Source organism: Salvia hispanica, chromosome 4, assembly GCF_029641045.1.
Source record: "Salvia hispanica isolate PSC_SH4W2 chromosome 4, Shi_PSC_v1, whole genome shotgun sequence".
NCBI lineage: Eukaryota > Viridiplantae > Streptophyta > Magnoliopsida > Lamiales > Lamiaceae > Salvia > Salvia hispanica.
In genome coordinates, this window is record NC_142695.1 from 36,111,486 (window position 1) to 36,133,491 (window position 22,006).

Genomic DNA, 22,006 nt, shown 5'->3' on the forward strand with positions numbered 1-22,006 from the left:
GAGGTGAGTTATACTCGGACTGGGATGGTGAATATGGCAGTCTATGTGCCTTTGAAACACAACAAGAATGTCATAAAATAGTACTAGTTTTCATTGAATCAAAAGGCAGATTACATCTGTTGAGAATTGTTTTAACAATTTCAAAAGTAGGATGACCTAGTCTCCTATGCCACAACTCTAGATCTACAACAGAAGATGAACTATTGCTGGAAGAAGAAAAAACAGTTGGGCTGAAGTTGGCGGAGAACACAATAGGTGCTCCTGTTGCTTGATTGAAGGAAGAGTTGGAGCTATCGCTTCTCTTGATTGAATTGGAAACTGGATGATGGAAAAGAAATTGATAGAGACCTTTGTCAAGTGTTCCCCTGAGCACAATTTCCTTGGTGAATTGATCCTTGACAAAACAAAGAGTAGGATGAAATTCAAAAAATACATTATTATCCTTAGCAAACTGAGATACACTTAAGAGATTTTTAGTGATATTTGGGACATGAAGGAGATTTTTGAGGAGAAGTTTCCTAGATATAGATGAGGAATCTGGAGTAAAAGAAGCTTCACCAACATTAGCAATCTTGACACCAATACCATTTCCAAGAATAAGTTTCTTACCTCCTATGTACTCAGCACTAATGTTCAGATTGTTAAGATCATTTGAGACATGATTAGTCGCCCCTGAATCTGGATACCAACAGGTTGAACCACTTGCATCTTAGTTGTATTCTGAATGGTTTCCAGCAGAGTGCACCGAGAGAGGTGGTGAAGAGAGAATCCTTGACTGTACCAGATTTGCAGAGGGGTTTGAGTAGGATTGTTGCTGCTGAAAATTGAACTTGAGCAGGAGCCAAATTTTGTTCAAAACGATGCCAGCATTTATTTGCAGAGTGGTCAGGCTTCTCACAAAGTTGGCATATCACTTTTCCTCTGCCGTAGCTACGTCTACCTCGACCACCTCTACCTCCTCTGCTATAATATCCTCTTCCTCCGTGGGCTTGTGTAGATCCATCTCTTCTTTGAGTAGACTACTGAGTCAGGTTCAACAAAGGCTGAGAACCTTCCATGCTCCCTGTGACAGCTTGATTTCTGGTAGCCTCCATCCTTGACTCGAAGGTAAGAAGCAAGGCACAAACATCCGGAACAGTCCAGGGGTCACTTCTCGAAGAGATGGAGCAAACAACAGGATCATAATCCTGCCCAAGTCCTCCAAGGAGATGAAGAATTTGCTCTTGTTCTGAGATTTTAGCCTACAGATCCCAACAAATCAAAGTTTGTTTTCATCTTTGCAATGTACTTCGACATAGGGAGCGAATCCTTCTTCATGGTATGAATTTGCTGCTTGTATTGCATCATTTTGGCTGTTGAGCAGCTGGAGTAGTTCGATTCCAGAGCATGCCAAATATCTTTTGTGGTTTTCAAACCAACAACATGAACTAGAGAGCTATCGGACAGCGATGAAAGAAGCCATCCAACAAGACGTTGATCTTGCCTTCTCCATGTAAGAAATTCTGGATTTGGAATTGGGGATCCTTCTGTTGGTCCTGATATCATCATCGGCGGGATGCCCGCTCCGTCGGCGAGATAGGACTCCAAACCATAGCCCCAGATCATTATCTCAAATTGCTGATGCCACATGAGAAAATTTGTATCTGTCAACTTCACTGAGATCGGAGGAATTAGGGATAAAATAGGAAAATTAGAGATTTGTGAAGAGAAGTGGCGTTTGAATCGTTGGATTCCGCCATTTTTGGAAACTAAGTTCCAGGATCAAAGTCTCGCTCTAATACCATAAAAAGAAAGAGAACAAGACATAATTGCAGATCAATTCAATGGTAAGCTTTAGCTTGAAGAAGGGGATTTCATTAAGAACTAGATAACAATACATAACATCCCTATATATATCAGCTAGTGAATTCACAACCCTAAAAGCATCTGACAACAAAACTCTATCCAAGTCAATTTTGTTTCTTTATGGCTCGTGCTGCCACGTCTCTCCAGCTTGGAGTGTGGTCCTCACCAACAGCTGGAGTAGCCTTGGATGTTTCTGCTTGGGGAGCAGATCTTTGTACTTGCTTATCCTTCATGTATGGAGCTGCACAAGCATCTTCAGCTATTCCGCTAACATGGCAAGCACGTGTAGCTCGATGCGAAAGGTTTCTGCGGCGGCAAACAAGCATTTGATAACTTCTTCTAGTGGCAGCTCTTTCTCGCTCTCATGTAAATCCGATTTTTCCATCTGCATAGCATGAAATCCATACTTTCGTTTGCTAAAACTGACACATACACCAGGATTGAATGCGCGCAAAATGAGCACTTTGATCATCCTAAATATATCATTGTCTTCCTCATCTTTACTCCCCACTAAACCTTTCGGTCCCATCTCATTTTCTTTCCCATATCTTCAACAATGTTCTTCTCTCCCACAACATCATGAGAACAAGGCACAACTTTCTTTATCAAACCATACTCATCAACATTTTGCAGATTCGTATGACGCTCCTTTGACCTTGAGCTCGTGACAGCAGCTTGCGGAAGACGATTAGAAGCCAACAATGGAGCTTTCTCCGGCAGAGATTGCAAGGGCTGAGAAGGTCCCGGAGCGGAGTAGGGCAGCAGCTTCAAGGGCGGTGGAGGACTCGGCTGCTGTGGCTGGCGATCTGATCTAGGCAGCATTGGCGGCGGTTGGTAGTCTTGGTGGGGCTGCTTTGCGACAATAGTTGCTGGTTGGGGCAGATTCGAATATCGGACGGCAGCTGCAACGGGCGGCGGCGCTACTGAATTGCAGTGGCTCGCCATGCTCGAGCGTTGTAGTAAACCCGACGTCTGAAAAGAAACCATTGTACTTCTCGATGGAGGATATTCTATCTTCCGAAGCGACGGAGAACTATATGGTCGATCAAGATCGGGCTGTTGTGACGATCGGGACTTGCTCACCCGGAAATCAGCGGCATCGACACGAGCGTCCATCCTGTCAAACGTCTCCAATTTTGTGTGAATTGGGTCCTTCGCTGTGGTGGCTGGACCATAATCTGAATATCCTCGCGATGCACGGCGAGGCGGTGGTTCTCAACAAGAGGGCTGTCGCGACTGTGGTAGGTCGTGGCCAATTAAACTATTGATCATACCCGCCTATTAGGTGACGATGTTGTTGAAATCCTGATGGGTGGTGAGAGAAAATATAATTTTATAATTGATGTAAGAGAGAATTTTTTCTAAAAGAGGAAATGTGATATTTTTTGTGGAAAAAACTAAAAATGAAAGGATGACATCTACTATTGGACGGAAGAAGTAGTAGAGTTAGTTCATCAACTTAAATTAAAGACAACGACTAATAATATTTCATTATCATTATTGATGATTATTCAAAATCGTGTACGTCAGAATACATCAAAGGGGCATCTAACCCTCGTGTAATTGATCAATTGCGTACCCAATCCAAACAACATTAAAATGTTAAAATAAGTAAAACAAAAGGAAAGAAAACTGGCCACGTGTCGCGTGGATAGCCGTGGATGTGCAAGCATCGACCAACTTCGAATTTACTTATCCAATATTCCAAGACTAAGTGTCAACCGACGGTCGTCCACCTCTCTCTCTGCAGATGTCGGAATGGGTCTCAAGAATCACAGAAACCTTGATTTCTGCGGCCAGTCTACCCGTCTTCTTATTGCTAGACATTCTCGACGTCGTAATGTGCTTAATCTTCAGACTCCTCGACGGACTCTTGGAAGGTAGAAACTCTTCATGCTACTGTCACTCTGACATAACTCAACCACCAGATTCCGAGAGTCAGCTATCGGAAAGCCTTCATGGGAGAAAAAACATAGTTAGGGAAATGGCAGGGTTGCTCAAATTTCCAGTATTTCTTACTAAAAAGAGGACGGCGCGGGCGAGAAGCACCAATAGATGGTCTGACTGTGGCTGTGAATCTTGCCTTTCATGGATGAATCACAAACAAACTCATTCCACCCTTCATCTTCTTGTCAAACAACCACAAAGAGGTATCAAAGATTTCTTTCTTCCTTTTTCGGAAAATTGTGATGCTTCTGACAATTAGCCATCAAGTGATGATGCACAAGTTTCCCTTTGGCAGATATTAATGTGAGTGAGAATGTGATATTCATACATGGTTTCCTCTCATCGTCTTCGCTTTGGAAAGAGACCGTTTTCCTCAACCTATCCGAACACTCAAGGCGAAACTACAGACTGTTTGCAGTAGATTTACTGGGATTTGGAAGAAGCCCGAAGCCCCAAGATTGCCTGTACACGTTGAGGGATCACGTTGAAATGATCGAGAGATCTGTGATCGTTCCGTTTGAACTGGACTCGTTTCACCTAGTTGCACACTCCATGGGTTGTGTGATTGCACTAGCATTGGCTGCAAAACACTCTGCTTCAGTAAAATCAATCACTTTGGTAGCTCCTGTGAGTTATCCTTCTCCTCTTCTTACACCAGGAAAATCATCTCTGCTGCTCTCTAAGCCCTTGCTATTCTCTTCCTGAGTCACAGCCTTACTTTTCTGCTTCGAGTGGAGATGTTACTGCACAAGCTCTCAAACGCATTGCTGCAAGGCGGGTGTGGCCGCCTTTGCTGTTCTTCTCCGCCTTCATGTCGTGGTACGAGCACTTGGGCAGATGCATGTGCTTCCTCCTGTGCTGGAATCACAGATTGTGGGAGCGGATTCTGATGCTGGTAACACGAAGAAGGTATAATACATAATACATGTGAGCCCACAAGGTGAAATCAAGACTGTTGACTGGTTTTTCTGTTTCCTTCTATATCTAGGGACCTTCACTTTCTGATGACGGATGTGACGCGCCATACTCATCATTCGGCCTGGCACACGATGCACAATGTTGTCTGTGGTGGGGCGAGGTTCTTGGACGGTTACCTGGAGGTGCTGAGGGAAGCCGGGGCTAGGATCCGTGTTGTGCAGGGGAGGAAGGATGAGGTTGTGCCTGTGGAATGCAGCTTGAATTTGAAGATGAAGGATCCAGAGATAGAGCTTCAAATCACACCAAATTCAGATCATAGTAGTGTGATCCTGGGCAGAGCTGAGGAGTTTACTAGGGATTTAGAGAGGTTTTGGGCATCATGATTGAACCAAATTTCTCTTCAAGAAAATTGTTTCAATAACTAACATTACTTTCTGACAAAATTGATAATATTCAGTCGCTTGATGCCCGATGGGCTGCCAAAGTGACTATATGGAGTACAATACAATCACATGCATGTACTGAAATTTGCCTGTTTACAAAATAAATGATTCAAAACAAATAGAAAGATAACTACAATATACTAACTTCATTTCCTTTTATAACTATGCAAGCATGCAGCAGCATATGTTAAAATTGACAACTCGCTGAATTTAACTGCTCTCGCCGTCCTTCTTCAATGGATTATTAGGGATAATAGGAAGATTTCTTCTGTATTGCTGATTTGTCAGCCGCCGTTCGAGGGGCGTTTTCCTCTTGCTCACGACGAATCTGTTAACACCCTTCCGCATTGGCATTATTGAGGGGAAGTCTTCATCTGGGATCTGACTTAGCTCTGAGATATCCTTTATCTGAGCTACACGTTTGAACCACCTTTCGGCTTTCGCTTCCTCTGACATGTCCAGCAGATCTGGTTCTGTGACAGCTGACCCCTCCAAGCTAGGACCGCTCCAGCCAGTCCGGACATTCTCATTTTTAGGCAGCTGAGACGAAGCTCCTCCATGTCCAGCTACGGAAGCATTCCCGTCTCCAGAATATCCACCAGTTTGTGTATTAGTGTTCATGGTGTCAGAAGCGAAAGAATTTTGGACCGTGCCCCCACTATACTGTTTCGAATAATCACCACCAAATTGTGCAGCACTGGTTTCACTAGTATACACAGAGTTCCCTGAGCTCCTTGCTTTTTGATCATTCCTGGAAACAGTACTTGAATCTGCCATTCCAGGCTTTGCATCCAATTTATCAGTCTGTACCATTGATTGAGTAAAAGATGTATCACCAACAGTACTTTCTGGTGAATCTGGACCGCTAGACTGCTCTGTGCCTTTGTTTGCAAAATAGCCAGGAGGGAAGGGAACGAAAGGTACAAAATTAGTATTATTTGCCTGATCCATTGCTACCTGTCTTTTGTACTGTGGAGAAGTAAGTGACCGGTCTTTTTTTTTACCTACCACGAACCGGTTCTCTCCCTTCCGCATTGGCATTATCTCAGGGAAGTCATCATCTGAAACTGCACTTGGGAAATCCTTGGCATTTTGCAGTTCAGCCATCCTCTTGAACCATCTTTCTGACTTTTCAGTTTGCTCTCTCTCACTACTCTGGATGTCAGTCTGACTTGCCGAGTCCTTTGAAAACTGATTATTCCCAGATAAACCCTGAGGCATGCTGCTTATAGATTTCCTGTTCCTGCCATCTGATAAGGCTGTACCGTTAGCTTCTACTGGTACTTTATTTCCATTATCCATCTCCGGAGTTTGATGTCTCCTAGAGGGTGTATCTGGCGGTGGTGGGCCTGGTGGCACAAAAGAAACAGTATTTGCATGGTTGCTCCCTGGATATCGAATTTCTGAAGGTCCTGACAGAGATGGAGAGTTTGACCCAATACTTGGAGAGTTACTATTATTAAACAACAGAGCACCAGGTTTTCGACAGTCACATCTCAAACAAGCTACATTCCTTCCATAATTAAAGAAACTGCATCTGCAACAAAGCACATTGACAATACTCACTCTCAACGAAGAGGTTTGAATTGCTATAAACTGATCCTTCAGCATATACAGAACATTAAATAATGCTTACTGAGGGCATTCCCACTCTCCGCCAGCTAGTTGTCTCTTTGGTCTGGGTTCTTCACATTCAAGACATTTAATGTTTCTAGCAAAATTCATAAAATCACACCTGCAAAAAAAGGATGTTAATAAAAAGGTACTCCAATAACCAAAAAATTATACATATTTTGATGGGAAATTTAAAAACCACAAGGCTAATTTTCCATTTTAAAGCAGAAGATGGTAAACGTCACCGATAGTGGGGTAAATCATAACAAAATCAGATGAAGTAGCAAGATGAGATTTTACATATTTTGCTGTCTTTTTCTTTTAAATTCTTAAAAAATTGACCGCAGATGAATCCTACAAAAATCCCTACCATCTTTTTAATACTCAAAAGAGAATACTGTTAATAAAGCACTTATATCATGATCTAATGAAAGAATAGAGGATGTGCGCACTTCTGACATATCCAGTCGCCTCTCTTCATTTCAATATTTTGTCCATAAGGATTTTTGGCGTGTCTATCACTGCCCGGAAACTGATTTCCTGAAGCAGCCATGTGTCCTGTTGGATCTCCACCACATACTGCAACCATTTCAAGTAACAGATTCCGCACTGATGAATCAACAAGTTCCCTACTATACAGCCCATTTCTCTCAGAGGACGCTGTAGGGTTGCTTGCATAACTTATTATATACTTCATTAGATCAGTCAATCTTGCTTTATCAACTTCTACTACCTGCCATTTAAGAAAACAAAAACTAAATCAACCATTTTCTACTATGACCTAGGAAAAGGAGACAAATAAAGTAAACAATAAGCACTAACTATAATCCACGAGCAGTATAAGATAACATGCTAAATATAATTCTAGTCCACAAGTATGAATGGCTAGCCACCAATGCTTAGACAGACAATTTCTATTGAACAAGCAAAGCATTCTGTATTACATAGGCCACAACAAGAATCAATAAAACGAATCCAGAATGTTAGTAGCAACATAACACAGAGAGCAACTGTAATTCTATAAAACAATTTAGAGCACTAGCATCAGCTGATGAAAAAAGAAAAAGGGTACACTTCACATACATTGCTGCCATCAGTTCCCAAAAAAGCCCTCATCCTTCTTGCCGTGTCAAGTGCACTTTTGAACAAAAATGGAGTTCCATTTGACACAACAGCTTCAATATTCTTCCTCGAAAGCAATCTGTTTCAAATTGTCAAAATCGGACTTTTAGCTGGGAGGGAAAGTGCAAAATCACCATAAACTGCACTACTAAAGTAGTAGCAGCTAATCGCATTTCCGCACCCTAGATTAAACTTATAGTTACAGTCCTCATATACGCAGTAGCCAATCAAATTTGCGCATCAGAATACACGTTTAAATGTGAAAACAGAAGGATAAAAAGAGGAATACACACACCCGATAAGATCTGGTCGGGCACGAGAGAAAGCAAAGCACGCGGCGGCGGCGTTAACAAAATCGTCGCTCAATTTCTCATATACCACAAACGCGTCCTCCGGCGGAATTTTGTCGCCGTGAGGGGCAGAATGTCCATGTTCACTCGATATATAATTGAGAAAATTGGTCCATTCCGGCCACGGGTGGTGGAGGGGCTGCTGCTGCGGCTGAGCCGCGGAAGATTGAAGTGAGTACGTGTGATTGCTCGACTGAGAGTGGAAGCAGCTCGCCGGATGAGGAGTTAGGGTTTTCAATTTGGAAGGAGAAGAGCGTCTGTGGAGACGAAGCGGAGTGATGGAAAGAGAGGAGATACGGCGGTGGAGAAGGATAAGCGATGGGCGGAGGGGTGGGAAAGGGGCGGTGAGGAGTGTCATGAACCTGGTGGCGCCGCCCATGCCGGCGGTGGAGATTGCCGTGATAGAAGACGTGGTTTTGATTACGACTAGCAGGATTTTACTCGGGTTTTAGATTTGCACTCTTCCATCTTCCTTCTATGATAAATTTCACTTTCACCTTTTCATTATTCGGAATTCGCGTTTTTGGCCCCAGAAAAGCCATAAGTAAGACAAAAATAGCAAAATCTATACATATATAAATGGAGAGTTTTGGGGGTATTTATGAAATTATCAACGGGAATTTTGGGGGTATTTTTGAAATTACAATACTTGATGCTAGAATGAAATTCTATTTACAACGCACCAATGGTTGTACATTTAGCAGTGAATAAATAAAGTTGTACTTTCAATTTTATGCTCAATATTTATATAATGTAGATTTTAGTATTTGGTAGAAATTGTTTATAAAATTGTTTATACACGTTATTTGAATACAAAAAAACTACTCCATTATATTGATGAATGTGAAAAGTATTTGCATGATATGAAGAGATTATGATAAGCATTCATAGATTACATGCTTATTTATGTTATTCTCTCCTTCGATGTAAGATTACAATGAAAAATACAAGTTTATTTACCAATGTGATATAAAATTATGCTAAAAAATGATCAAAAACCAATCACATTGTTTTATGCTTCTGCTCCATCATATTATTTGTGTGTCTTGGCTCTCAAAGAAATGATCAAAATGATTGGTCACCATTTTGTATAATTATGAGAAGGCATGTGAACCGTTTTTGCAAATTAATTTAGGCAATACAAAAGGATATGAGTTGTGCTTATACGTAATCATGATGGATATATTTTTTTTTTTAATATAGCTTCAGCATTTTATATGAAAAATTGTCGGATGGAAGTTTAAAAATATGAAAATTAGGCGTTGCATACTAATTGTCCAAAATATAACTCTCATATCAACATTTGTCATGGCATTTTAGCCATTACTCCATATTAATTACTCAAAAAATAACTCCCATCATTATTGTGTGCATCAAATGCACATCTTAGACGTGGTGAATGTGAAAAGTTTGAGAAAAGCCTCATGGTTCATTTTTTGCCTATAAATATGACATTTGATCTATCCACACATACCTACTTCATCTTTTTGTTCTTCCCACGAGTAGCAAGGTTGATACCATGAAACTATTCCACACCTTGCTTGATGATCTACAACTAACGAAAACTAATTCGATTATCAAAGTCCGTTGTATCCATGTCTATGAAGTTGTCGTTCCTAGAGACAAAACCAATATCGTGAGTTTAGAATGTGTGCTTCGTGATCGAATGGTATGTTGTTTTGTGCTTTTTAGTTATGTTTTTGCAAGTTATATGAAATCATTAGCTATGGACTTTTTTTGTATTCAGGGCATAAGGATTCAAGCAACTATTCCACGAATTCTACACGCCAAGATTTGGTGAACTGAACCCATACATCACAAGCAACTATTAATATTCATTGCTAAAAGTTTGAAACACGTTTACAAACAACAAATAATACCAAGCCCTTTCATTTCGTTAAAAGTGGCGATCAAGTGCCAACCAACATTATCAGTTTCAAAAATTCACTAAATTATCAGCCTTTTCTTCTTCCACATATTTAGGGCATTAATTTTCTATACTCCTTCCAACTTCTTTCCCTCTCTATAAATTTTCATGAATTTGTCCACTATGTTCGTCTCAGTTCTCCTTGCCATTGTGCTAGAGTCCTCCATCGTGATTCTGGGAAGAAAACCGGAGACGAGTTAGATGGGTAATGAGTTGGTACTGTTTACATACCTTATGATCAATTCTTTTTTGGATATTGAAACGTTGGGTAGAAGGGAAGAGGAGAAGCTCTGAAACTTAAAAGAAGTCGAAGAACATAAAGAGACTCCAGAGGCGTGGTTGAAGAAGAGACTCAAAACTGCTTATATTTTAGGCTATGAACTTATTATTCGTTCCATGAGTTAAAGGTGGCTGGAATTCAAGGGCATGGACCCAATAAGTTGGGCTTGATATTTAGCTAATGTAATTGGTTAGATTATAGTACTAAGTAATTTGTAAAAATGCATTTTACATACTATTACTGAGTTCCAAGGTTTAATAAATATGTTTTAACGGCCTTAGTATAAATTAATGAAATCTCAGTTAATAATAGTATTATACATTTATGCATCATTATTGTCAATATACTCTTACTGGCATGATCGAGTCTTTTCCATTGTATCAAAAGTTTTAAATATTAGATAATAATATCGTGTAATATTTAATGCACAATAATAATGATGATAATTAATTTTTTTAATTCAATCCAATATGTAATATAACTTAAACCTATATTATTTTTTTAATTTTAATGTTTAAAATGATTTCATTTAAATTTTTATGAGTTATATAAAAGTGGAGTTTAAGAAAATAAAAAGTCATTATGATTTTTTTTGTTACAATTAAGGTAGTGAAAAGGTTTTATTTATATTTGTGATAATTATGAGAAGTAGAGATGAAAAGGTTTTTGAAAATAAATTGACGAGAGGTGGAAGTAAAAAGTTTTTTTGAAAATAAATTGATTACCTATTAAAAGTTTTCAAGTTAAATAGTAGTACATCACTGCTAAAGTACTAATCAAACGTCTGTTAATATTAATTTTTTTTATTATTATTGTAGTAATAATTTGGGGAAGTAGAAATGTCTGTTAATATTAATTTTTTATTATTATTATTGTAGTAATAATTTGGGGAAGTAGAAATGAAAAGGTTTTGGAGGTGAAAAGGTTTTTTTTGGTTCGCGTAATAATGGAGAGAAGTGAAAAGGTTTTAGAAGAGGTGATGAAATGAAAAGATTTTGCAAAGAGATATCAATATTTTTTGTAATATTAAAGTGATAATATAGAGCAGTAGTGATAATATAGAGCAATACAGTAGAAAAATTATTAGAAAGAAAATTTATATTTATTAAAATAAGAAAAAATGGTAGTGATAATATAGAGCAATACAGTAGAAATGTCTAATTTAAGTGATCCAAAATTATGGTTACATAAATTAGTAACATAAACAAAAATATAACGGGCAATAATATGGAGAATGCTTAAATTTGATGAATAGCCTAATAGTTCATCTCAATAACTTAAACCATATACGAGGTACTAATCAAATTAATAATAGTGTAAATACTGAAAAGGACTAAATCCAAATATGTAAAACGAACAGGTTGGAGTTTTGAGGGAAATTATCATTAAATGTCATATAATTGCAATAAAATCACGTCATAAGTAAAGGGAAGTCAGAATGATTTTAAGTTTAGGGTTTAGTTTTGGGGTATTTTTGGAAATGTCATTTTAAATTAGATATTATTATTTACATGAAACTATTTTTTTTTTTGGCTAAATTGTCGTAAATATTTACCTTTGAACAAACGCGAAGAATCTTTACGTAGGGAAGAAAGAATAACGCAGCACATTATTTCAGGGCATAATGAATATGTATATTTTCTTTTACAATCTACCCCATATATTTTATGATTAATAGGCTATTGTATATTTTCTTTTACTAACTAATTTTTCCATAATAAATAAGCCATCATACATTAGTTTCAATTATTTAGTTCATTTCATTTTAATTGATTCTTTTAATTATTTATTTCTTTAAAGTTATTAGATTTATCAAATAGTTAACTTATTTAATAATTTATTAACTTAATGTATTTGATTCATTTTGAGTTTTTATGTTCTTCATAATTTTATTAAATTATTTATTTCCCCCAAATTAAAATAAGTGATCAATAAAGTAAAATCGAACTGGGATGGAGGATAATTTTATTGATGTTTGGCTCATTTGTTGGTCATGATGAGTATATTTTAAAATTAAGGGTTTAGGATTTAAATTTCAAGGTTTGAGTTTTTAGTTTATAGGGTCACTATATTGCAATGAAATGAAGCTCGACTAGAAAGTGTCTCACCAGTGCAATCTTAAATTATAACAGTAGCTTTTGATAAACAATATCTCATTACGAGAAGTAAACAAACATATCTTAATATATTTTTATTATTAAATACATTTTTAATTTTAGTTCAAAATAAAGGATGAGATTAAAAATACGGATGTAACTATAATTTGATAGAACTATAATAAGTCGTGCATAGCACGAGTGTAATACTAGTTAATTTTTAAAATTTCTCTCTTGAGCTTGTTTTTTTAATATATAAACTTTTGAAAATGACATCAATTTTAATATAAAATTGATAAAATAAAATAGGAAGATAAATGAATAAAATAAAAAAGAGAAGATAGAAAAAATCGTGAAATTAGTAGTATTACTTAGTAGACTTAGGGTGTATTTCCTAAATAGAAAGTTTTTATTTATAGGAAATGAAAAAAAAAAAGAAAGAAATTCTATTTTAGAAAACCAGAAAATTCTTAATTAGTTTCACCTAATTTATATAAAGGATTAATTATACAAATTGTTATTAATCTATAATACTTGTACTTATGGATTTTGGGATATTTTGTCTTAAAATATAAAAAAGTGAAAATGAACGAGTATGAGATTATACTTATAAATTTATGGACTAATTAGAATAGTTTTTCATGAATTTGCAAACTTAATAGTTTAAAAGAAGCAATATAATAAAGAGTGAACTACAAAAATAGTCCCTGGACTATGTGTTTATCTCGTCAATGAATCCTGGATTTTAAAAATATCCCAAGATAACCCTGGACTAAGCGTTTATCTCGAAAATGGCCATTTTTCACTGTTTCGTGACGAAAATACCCTTTTTGGGGATTTTGGGGGGTTTGGACAATTTAGTCTTTTTACATTTTAAATCTGATATTATTTCAGTTATGTACTAAATCTGATATTATTTCAAAATTATCATTCTTCTTCCCTTTTGGCATCCTTCACTTTGTTTCTTTATTTCAATATTAGATTTAATTTTATAAAATTTAAATTTAAATTTTGATTTTTAAATATCAATAAATTTTTTAAATTATTAAAATTACTATTAAATAACAAATTAATAGTTTTAATCCATATTTGATAGTGTCTAATATTTAATCAATAAGTTACGACGACGCCTTAGTTTTAATCAATATTTAATAGTTTTAATCATAAATAGATCATATAACACGATTCAGTCAACTTCATTAATATTTTTAGTCAAATTCTCCTATACATTAGATGCATATTTATTTCGGAATGGATCGTGTTATATGATCTATTTATGATTAAAACTATTAAATATTGATTAAATCTAAGGTGTCGTCGTACCTTATTGATTAAATATTAGATACTATCAAATATTGATTAAAACTATTAATTTGTTATTTAATAGTAGTAATTTTAATAATTAAAAAATTTATTGATATTTAAAATCAAAATTTTAAATTTAATTTTATAAAATAAAATCTAATATTGAAATAAAGAAATAAAGTGAAGGATGAGGGAAGAAAAATGATAATTTTAAAATAATATCATATTTAGTACATAGCTGAAATAATATCAGATTTAAAATGTAAAAATACCAAATTGTCCAAACCCTCCAAAATCCCCTAAAAGGGTACTTTCGTCACAAAACCCCTAATAATAATAATAATAATAGTAATGTGCAAGTTTATAGTTTTAAATTATGTGAATAAATGTGACTTTAAATAATTATATGATAAAATAGTATGTTTTCCTGGATATTAGAATAAACAGAACAATATTAAAAAAACATGCTCATCTCACGTTATTCATATTATCAATATAAAATAAATTTTAACATTTTGTGTACAAAATATTGTAATTATCTCACTGTATTTCTCATTTCTATTTCATAGGAGTAGTCCATAATTAAAAATAAGTACAATTAAGAATTAAGATACGATAAATGCGTTGACAGCCACAATCTCCAGCCACACTTGTGTTCTTGTTGTTTCCTTTTTCAAGTACTACTATGAGAAACTACCACTCTCTCTTCTCTATCTACCCAACTTCATCTTCTATCATTGCAGCTGCAGTTGCAGTGCCGTAGAGTAGACACTCCCACTCACTCCCTCCCTCGATTGAGCAGAGAATGTACACGTCACCGTCCTCAGATTAGAAGAAGAAATGGCTGCATTAATCTGTTTTCCTCCATCTCTCTCATCTCTTTCTACGAATACAATTCCCAAATTATCCACTCCATCATCCTTCTCAAACACCAGATGCTTTTTTCCACACAAAGCCCCTTGCCTCTCCAATTTTGTTGCCAGGTACTCTCCACTCTTATACCAACATGTTATCCCTCGATTTTATTTTCCAGTTACCCAGAGCATTTATGGTCAAGTATGATTATGTAACATCGTCGACTATCTTTGTCAAATTAGGGCTTATAATTGGGGCAATTCCGAATATGATGATGATGATAATGGCAAGTATACAAAAGAAGATTATGACAGCATTGAGATTGAAATAGTGAAGACTGGCAACAACAGCCGGAGAATTAGATCAAAAGTAAGGATCCAAGCCAGCCTACAGGCTGTTTGGGATATATTGACTGATTATGAAGGCTTAGCAGACTTCATTCCTGGCCTAGCAGTCAGCAAGTTGCTTGAGAAGACCGATAATTTTGTTCGCCTTTTTCAGGTATTCACTTCATTTCTTACGAATATCAAATTATTTTCCACAAAATTTGCATCATTCACATTGCTTCATATACTTGGAATTATACCTATCATCGTTTATGTTATGTAACAATTGATGCTGCCATCTAACAGATTGGTCAGCAGAATTTAGCTTTTGGGCTCAAATTCGACGCAAAAGGTACTATTGACTGTGTTGAGAAGGATCTTGAAATTCTTCCAATTGGGCAGAGGCGTGATATTGAGTTCAAGATGGTTGAAGGTGATTTCCAGATCTTTCAAGGAAAGTGGTCTGTTGAACAGGTTGATATATGTTTGCATTCATTTTCTATGTGATTCTGACCCTCGTCTCGTTTAGTATAAATTGTGTTATGGTCATCATCAAGTTCGGACATTTCATATGTAATGATTGATTTGGGAGTCTTTACACCTTTCGACTTCTTCATCAGGTGAAGTCTAAGGCTGGAGATTTGCAAAGTCATTCTGTTGATGACATAGAATACCAAACGACACTTGTATATGTTGTTGATGTGAAACCTAAGGTGTGGTTGCCTGTGCGCCTTGTAGAGGGTAGACTCTGCACGGAGATAAGAACAAACCTGTCATGCATACGCGAAGAAGCCGAGAAAGCATTTCAGAGTGCAAATTCTGTTACTATAGAAGATTGATATTTCTGGTGTTTCAGTCTGGTAGTTATACTCTTACTAGTAATTTTCGATATACAAGCCGTGAGTTAGTCGTGGAGCTCTTAAATGGTGTTTTTCTTCCTGTTTTATGCAAGTTTTCATTCAATGGTGTAGGAATCAATGAATTGAGAAATTGATGATGCCTCAGTCATCAAGTTTTGTCTCCAAATAGCTCCAGCATCAGCTGCAGTAAGTTCTAGTTTGGACCTTTTTTCACTGACTCCTTTCTCTGAGGAAATCACTTAATCAATGTGACTCTTCTTGCTGCGCAGGAGTTGGGTCATTGCAAAAAATAAGGGCATGCAGTCGTTGTCTCGTTTTGCTTCGCCTACTAAGGGTTTCGAAGGAAGGAGCTCAGTACATAAGAAGAATGCATTCCTGAACTCTCTTGACCAATTTGACAGTGTTGCCTATTGCATCCTCTCAAAGTTTTACTTTTGTCAATTTTTGGTTTCAGTCATCTACATTGAGATACTATGTTAGAATATGAAATTTCATTGTAAATTCATATACATAAATGGAAAAGAGTGAACTTCAAAAATGGTCCCTGGACTATGGGTTTATCTCGAAAATGGTCCCTGGACTTTAAAAATATCACCAGTAGTCCCTGGACTAAGGGATAATATCAAAAATAGTATTTTGAGACGAAAATGCCCTTTTGAGGGGTTTTGAAGGGTTTGGGCAATTTGGTCTTTTTACACTTTTAACATTTTAAATCTGATATTATTTTAGTTATGTACTAAATCTGATATTATTTCAAAATTATCATTCTTCATCCCTTTTGTCATCCTTCACTTTGTTTCTTTATTTCAATATTAGATTTAATTTTACAAAATTAAATTTTAAATTTCAATTTTTAAATAGCAATAAATTTTTTTAATTAAAACTATTAATTCATGGACACTATAAATATTGATTGAAACTATTAATTTTTGTTATTTAATATAATATTAAGCTGAATTGAAGAAGTACAGAAAAATAATATTAATCGTGATGGAAAAATAAGAGCTATTCTATTTAGCCTTCGTTCGGTTGTTATAATTGCTTGTGATTGAATATTATGAAGTCGACTAAAAAATTTGTATATGAGTATTTTTGTTGAAATTTTCTAGTCATTTTGATTGATTGTTTTCAAATAAATAAACGAAAATTATATTAGTTTTACATTAGACGCATATTTATTTCAGAATAAATCATGTTATATTGTCTATTTATGATTAAAGCTATTAAATATTGATTAAAACTAAGACGTTATATCTTATTGATTAAATATTAGACACTATCAAATATTGATTATGACTAATAATTTTTGTTATTTAATAATTTTTATAATTAAAAAAATTATTGATATTCAAAAACTGAAATTTAAAATTTAATTTTGTAAAATTAAATCTAATATTGAAATAAAGAAACAAAGTGAAGGATGACAAAAGAGAAGAAGAATGATAATTTTGAAATAATATCAGATTTAGTACATAACTAAAATAATATCAGATTTAAAATGTTAAAAGTGTAAAAAGACCAAATTGCCCAAACCCCCAAAACCCCTCAAAAGGGCATTTTCGTCTCAAAATATCGTTTTTGATATTAACCCTTAGTCCAGGGACTACTGGTGATATTTTTAAAGTCCAGGGACCATTTTCGAGATAAACCCATAATCCAGGGACCATTTTTGAAGTTCACTCAATGGAAAATAATTTGTCCAGGCTTTGTGGCGACTTCAACTTTAGTAGAGTTTCGATGTTGAGATGGAAAGTTCAACAGTCATTTAATTAACAAAAATGATGAAAATGTTATTACAAATTAATGACCTACTTTTTCTACTGCATATTTTAAAAATACATCTGTGCTGATAGTATTTTCTGCTACGTTAGATTACCCTCAATATGACAATCTCTACCATATACATAAACTTGAGGTTGAGGTAGTAAAAGAATGTGAAAAAAAGCCCTGCAGGTACAGTCGATGATGCTCCATCTACCACTGGCGCCGCCATGATAAACCGCCTCTGACAGTGCTGCTCGTTGCAATATAGTCCTCAGTCGAATCTGACCCGCTTCCAACAGATTCATCTGAGCTGCTCTCTGTTGACCGGAGATGTATTCTATCTGCATTTTCCACAACCCAATCAGTGAATTCGGGAGATGATGCCAACTCTGCTACAGCCTGCCGTGTGGTTCGCTCTGTGAAATCCTTCCATTCTTCCTGGGAATATTTCTTTTTGTTGGGCGTCTTGTGGAAAGTTGAGTAGTAGTCAACTGAACTGGATGGAGTTGCAACATCTGCAGCAAACAATAAATAGGGCAAATAACTCACTTTTGACAATGTAGGTACGCTACTAGTAAGATATGAAGAATGATCAAATAGAGTTCCATTGTGCCTTTCTAGTTCTACATCCATCCAGCCTTTGGAATTATAGTCAGATGAAACAAAGAAAAACAGATTAAAGCTACTAAGCTCCAACAACAGGTACCTTTCACAGGAGAAAACGTATATGTTGGTGAACCCTTGTAACTTTTCCATAAACTTCCTCGAGGAGTTGTGGTTCCAGACCTTCTCAGGAATTCAGCACGTCTAGTCTGTCTTAATCTTACACCTCTTCTTCTTGGAGGACTCCAGTTTGGTGAAAATGTTGAATCACTGCACCACAAGTGCACGGTTAGAATAAGCTGTGGGTGGATAGAACCAGCAGTAAAAATCATTGTTTTCTTCTCTATTCGAAAGCAAATACATGATCAAAGTCATGGTGATCAAAGGATTGCATAACAATGTCAATGACTAATATGCTACCAAACGTCCATTAAGCCCAACCTTTATAAAGCGTTTATCATGAAAACCTACTAAAAAGCTGATTTGTAAATACAGTCTGTCAAGAAGAAAAATACGTACGTAACTAACTAATAGAAGCCACGCAGTGTTTACCTGAAGCCATGCCAGTTAAAGTAAGTGAAGCAAAAGTAACACCCCAAAAGTGACATCAGCAGTCCCATTACCATTGGAATATCAAGTGAGCTCTGAGATTCAAATAAAAGAAAATTGTTAAAAGCTGGAATCATCTTCCAGAAAAACAGGCAGTATACGACAACAGAAATTTCCAGCTCAAATGCAGAATTATAAAATATGAGACTTAACGTACTAGGCTACCAATAATTACAAAGCTCGAGAAACTGTAAAAAGGAAGATGGCATCAGTGATGTTATACGAGAAGTTAATCTAGCATAATGAAAAGATTATATGGAAAAGTCCAATCAACAAGCTGATTAAATGAACTAGAATATTGAAGTCAGAAAGGTGTCTACTCGTTTACAGAACTCAAATAGTGATAGAAAGTAGTGAAAAGATGATGAGTTGGTTATAACATTATAGCTGATATTATATTATTGTTAAGATTAAAAGTTATCAAATGATTGTTACTTATGTCATATGCTCTGATGTAAAAAAAAGGAGCAACTACTCAATACTGTAGCAGATGCATTGATCAAAAATTTTAGGATAATATAAAATAACCTGGAAAATGAAAGTCACAGCTACTACACGTAGAGCCCATTTCACAAATTGGGCTACGCCAACATCCACACTTCCATCATCAGCAACAACAAATTTCCCAACAAGCCAATAGCCAAATGCAGCCCCAGCCAGTACAAATCCAACTAGCAAAAATACAAGCACCTGTAGACAGAAAAATTCCTGTCAAAATACCTGAAACATATAATCTGGATAACCTAAAATAGTGGGTTCGGTATTTTCATTGAAATCTCTCTTGTGTCGATACCCAAAAGATGTAACATGGCGGGATCTGGATAGATAAACTTACAGCGTTGTGCATCTCTTGATTGATGCCAATGTGGAAAAGAAAGGCATTGACAAATATAGACAATCTGTTCAGCAAAAAGGTCCCTGCTCCAAGCTGAAATACATTTCCTTAGTATCAGATGCAGATAAATGTTTATGCCAAAAGAAAATGAGAGCAAATAGCAATCAGGAATACTTACTGCCAAACCACAAATGGTCTTATAGAAAACATTTTTACCAATTGGCAACAATTTCCTTCCCTGCACAAGAATGAACAATAAGAGACGACCAGAACCTTAGAAACTTCCCTAAAATTTGACAGGTTACTGATAAAAAGGATAATTCAGGCATGAAATGCCTTTTTTAGAACTTACACTAGTGAAGAAGGTACCTGGAAGAGAACGATTATGACAACAAGACAAACTCCAATGGCCATTGAGCTGCTGTAGTAAAATGGAACCCAGCTACTAACAATTGGTGCAAGCAGCAATAAAACGAAACCAATAGCCAGACAAATTAACCGCCATTTATGGAACTCTGCCCATAGGAAACACAAAAACATCAAGAAAATGAGTATAGTGGTATGTGACAGTCACAACCACACACATGATGATGATGAAGACAAAATAGTACTCCTACAATGTGTGGAAGCAAAGTAAGCCTGACCTAATTCGGTGCTGACGGTAACTGAACCAAACAAGTTGTCAACAAACTTCACATCAATGAATCCATCTTCATATGGGGAAATTGCAGTGCTCCATATGCCACTATGGATACCATCCCAGTTATCATTCTCACATTTGCACAATCCAAGTGAAGCATTTCTGCAGAAGATATTACATGTGGGGTTAAGTAGGCATCCGATCAGATTATGGAATAGTTGTCTCAATTTAAACCGACCTGTGTAAACATATTTGAATTTTCTTGTGGGATCTCTCGTGTATGTTATCTGATGGGACCAAAGTGATCCTGTGGGCACTAGAATAACTCCCAAGTTTCAGTCTTGATAGACCAGAAACATTGACACGAGCACAACGCACAATTTCTTTAGATAGAACCGAGTCAATCAGCACTCCAGGAGTGGCATTTACTACTTGACGATTTTCCACGTTACTTCCTGAAAGTACAACAAAAGAATATCAGATAACATTTCATGGATTTTTTATGTAAATATAACCAAAAATCATAGATAACATAACCCTTGAAAATCTACATTAAATTTTCATCAATGGAGAAGTTAAACATGGACATAACTAGCACCTTGAGAGCTATACACAATCCCGATAGCTTTACAGCATCCAGAACTTTATTCAAAACCGTTAAGATATCCAAAACCCTGTTTACCAAAACAGTTCCAAAGCAAAGCAAGAGTGCTTGCCATCTTCCAAAATCAAAGGACGGGCTATATAAATAATGAACTTACTGAACTGAAACAAGAACTGATCCAATCCTAAAACCCATGAAATATTTTCCCCATATCGTAATCTCCTCCAGATCAAAGACGGTGAACTCCCAAAAAGGAACACAAAATAGCAGGAAAATTACAAATAAACAAAGGAAAAAGACAATAACGCAAAGAAATTTAACAAATTGAAACCCCATAATACACCTAATCACCTACACCCATTTTTTCTAGCTTAATTTGCACGCATTATCACAAACTACAAGTTCGCCCCCAACATTACCACTCAGTGACGCGCCGCTGGGAACTAAACCAGTTTCGCAAACCCGTGTCGAACACAATTTCCACAAAACTAAAATAAATACAAAAATAAAAGCGAATTCGGCGAGAAAAAGTTACCGGAGATTGCTTCCACGTCGGCGGCGCCTGAAGCGACGAAGACCGAAGCCAAAATAAGCAGTATGGCGGCGGAAGTGGTACCGGCCATAATTTCTTACTCCTTGGCGACGAAGGAGAAAGGAGAAGAAGATCGGAAGACTCGAATATAAGCGCGCGCTAAATTCCAGACTATTTATTGCTGGATTTGCATACTGTGGGCATTTTGGTAATATTGAGTTCTGCTAGGGTCGGGGAGAAATATAGAAAGTTTGGGGGTAAGGCGGTTGTGTTCTTGGTCGGAGAAGTATTTAAAATTATGAATCGTGGTCAAATTTTGGTATTTCCCACGAACTTTAAAGTTGGTAAATATCACGAACTTTATATTTTGTTTGTTATTTATCATGACAGTCCAAATAAGATATCGTCAGCAAAAATCTTATTATATGTGGGACAACCGTGAAATGTTTATGATATTTTAGATTACTTTTCAGGTTCATGACAAATAGGATAAAAAGCTACGTAGAAAATTACATTGATTTCGTAGTGTCA

The 22,006-nt window shown here is 36.2% G+C and overlaps 4 protein-coding genes across 6 annotated transcripts; 2 read left to right on the forward strand and 2 right to left on the reverse strand.

Moving 5' to 3' along the window:
- Positions 1–3,548: 3,548 nt before the first annotated feature.
- LOC125194003 (alpha/beta-Hydrolases superfamily protein) lies at positions 3,549–5,237 on the forward strand. The gene is made up of 4 exons (XM_048091994.2): positions 3,549–3,995; positions 4,088–4,419; positions 4,505–4,701; positions 4,781–5,237. The coding sequence occupies exons 1-4, from the start codon at positions 3,596–3,598 to the stop codon at positions 5,091–5,093; spliced, it is 1,242 nt and encodes a 413-aa protein (XP_047947951.2). The 5' UTR covers positions 3,549–3,595; the 3' UTR covers positions 5,094–5,237.
- VAR3 (zinc finger (Ran-binding) family protein) lies at positions 5,200–8,731 on the reverse strand. The gene is made up of 5 exons (XM_048091993.2): positions 8,185–8,731; positions 7,851–7,968; positions 7,220–7,500; positions 6,790–6,888; positions 5,200–6,690 (listed from the first exon to the last, which is right to left on the reverse strand). The coding sequence occupies exons 1-5, from the start codon at positions 8,616–8,618 to the stop codon at positions 5,364–5,366; spliced, it is 2,259 nt and encodes a 752-aa protein (XP_047947950.1). The 5' UTR covers positions 8,619–8,731; the 3' UTR covers positions 5,200–5,363.
- A 5,756-nt stretch (positions 8,732–14,487) lies between these two features.
- On the forward strand, positions 14,488–16,482 carry LOC125197358 (Polyketide cyclase / dehydrase and lipid transport protein). 3 transcript variants are annotated; one of them, XM_089070269.1, is made up of 6 exons: positions 14,488–14,830; positions 14,945–15,203; positions 15,335–15,502; positions 15,649–15,888; positions 15,981–16,074; positions 16,158–16,482. In XM_089070269.1, exons 1-4 carry the CDS (start codon positions 14,688–14,690, stop codon positions 15,865–15,867), a joined length of 789 nt encoding a protein of 262 aa, XP_088926395.1. In that variant the 5' UTR covers positions 14,488–14,687; the 3' UTR covers positions 15,868–15,888; positions 15,981–16,074; positions 16,158–16,482. The 3 variants fall into 3 exon arrangements, with proteins under 3 accessions (XP_088926395.1, XP_088926396.1, XP_088926394.1); XM_089070270.1 differs by having other exon boundaries at positions 16,000–16,074; XM_089070268.1 differs by having other exon boundaries at positions 15,649–16,074.
- Positions 16,483–17,628: 1,146 nt separating this feature from the next.
- LOC125199317 (uncharacterized) lies at positions 17,629–21,694 on the reverse strand. Its single transcript, XM_048097376.2, has 10 exons — positions 21,479–21,694; positions 20,578–20,794; positions 20,344–20,501; positions 20,069–20,214; positions 19,878–19,937; positions 19,700–19,792; positions 19,393–19,554; positions 18,808–18,899; positions 18,359–18,525; positions 17,629–18,167 (listed from the first exon to the last, which is right to left on the reverse strand). The coding sequence occupies exons 1-10, from the start codon at positions 21,564–21,566 to the stop codon at positions 17,863–17,865; spliced, it is 1,488 nt and encodes a 495-aa protein (XP_047953333.1). The 5' UTR covers positions 21,567–21,694; the 3' UTR covers positions 17,629–17,862.
- Between the last annotated feature and the right edge of the window lie 312 nt (positions 21,695–22,006).

Coding starts and splice junctions, on each gene's coding strand:
- LOC125194003 (XM_048091994.2), top strand. CDS start 3,596: ATGTCGGAATGGGTCTCAAGAATCACAGAAACCTTGATTTCTGCGGCC. Junction 3,996..4,087: donor TGTCAAACAACCACAAAGAG/GTATCAAAGATT, acceptor TCCCTTTGGCAG/ATATTAATGTGAGTGAGAAT. Junction 4,420..4,504: donor CAATCACTTTGGTAGCTCCT/GTGAGTTATCCT, acceptor CCTGAGTCACAG/CCTTACTTTTCTGCTTCGAG.
- VAR3 (XM_048091993.2), bottom strand. CDS start 8,618: ATGGGCGGCGCCACCAGGTTCATGACACTCCTCACCGCCCCTTTCCCA. Junction 7,969..8,184: donor GCCCGACCAGATCTTATCGG/GTGTGTGTATTC, acceptor AATTTGAAACAG/ATTGCTTTCGAGGAAGAATA. Junction 6,889..7,219: donor GGCGACTGGATATGTCAGAA/GTGCGCACATCC, acceptor CTTTTTTTGCAG/GTGTGATTTTATGAATTTTG.
- LOC125197358 (XM_089070268.1), top strand. CDS start 14,688: ATGGCTGCATTAATCTGTTTTCCTCCATCTCTCTCATCTCTTTCTACG. Junction 14,831..14,944: donor CTCTCCAATTTTGTTGCCAG/GTACTCTCCACT, acceptor TTGTCAAATTAG/GGCTTATAATTGGGGCAATT. Junction 15,503..15,648: donor GAAAGTGGTCTGTTGAACAG/GTTGATATATGT, acceptor CTTCTTCATCAG/GTGAAGTCTAAGGCTGGAGA.
- LOC125199317 (XM_048097376.2), bottom strand. CDS start 21,566: ATGGCCGGTACCACTTCCGCCGCCATACTGCTTATTTTGGCTTCGGTC. Junction 18,900..19,392: donor CTGTGACTTTCATTTTCCAG/GTTATTTTATAT, acceptor TTTGAATCTCAG/AGCTCACTTGATATTCCAAT. Junction 18,526..18,807: donor TTTAACTGGCATGGCTTCAG/GTAAACACTGCG, acceptor CTTGTGGTGCAG/TGATTCAACATTTTCACCAA.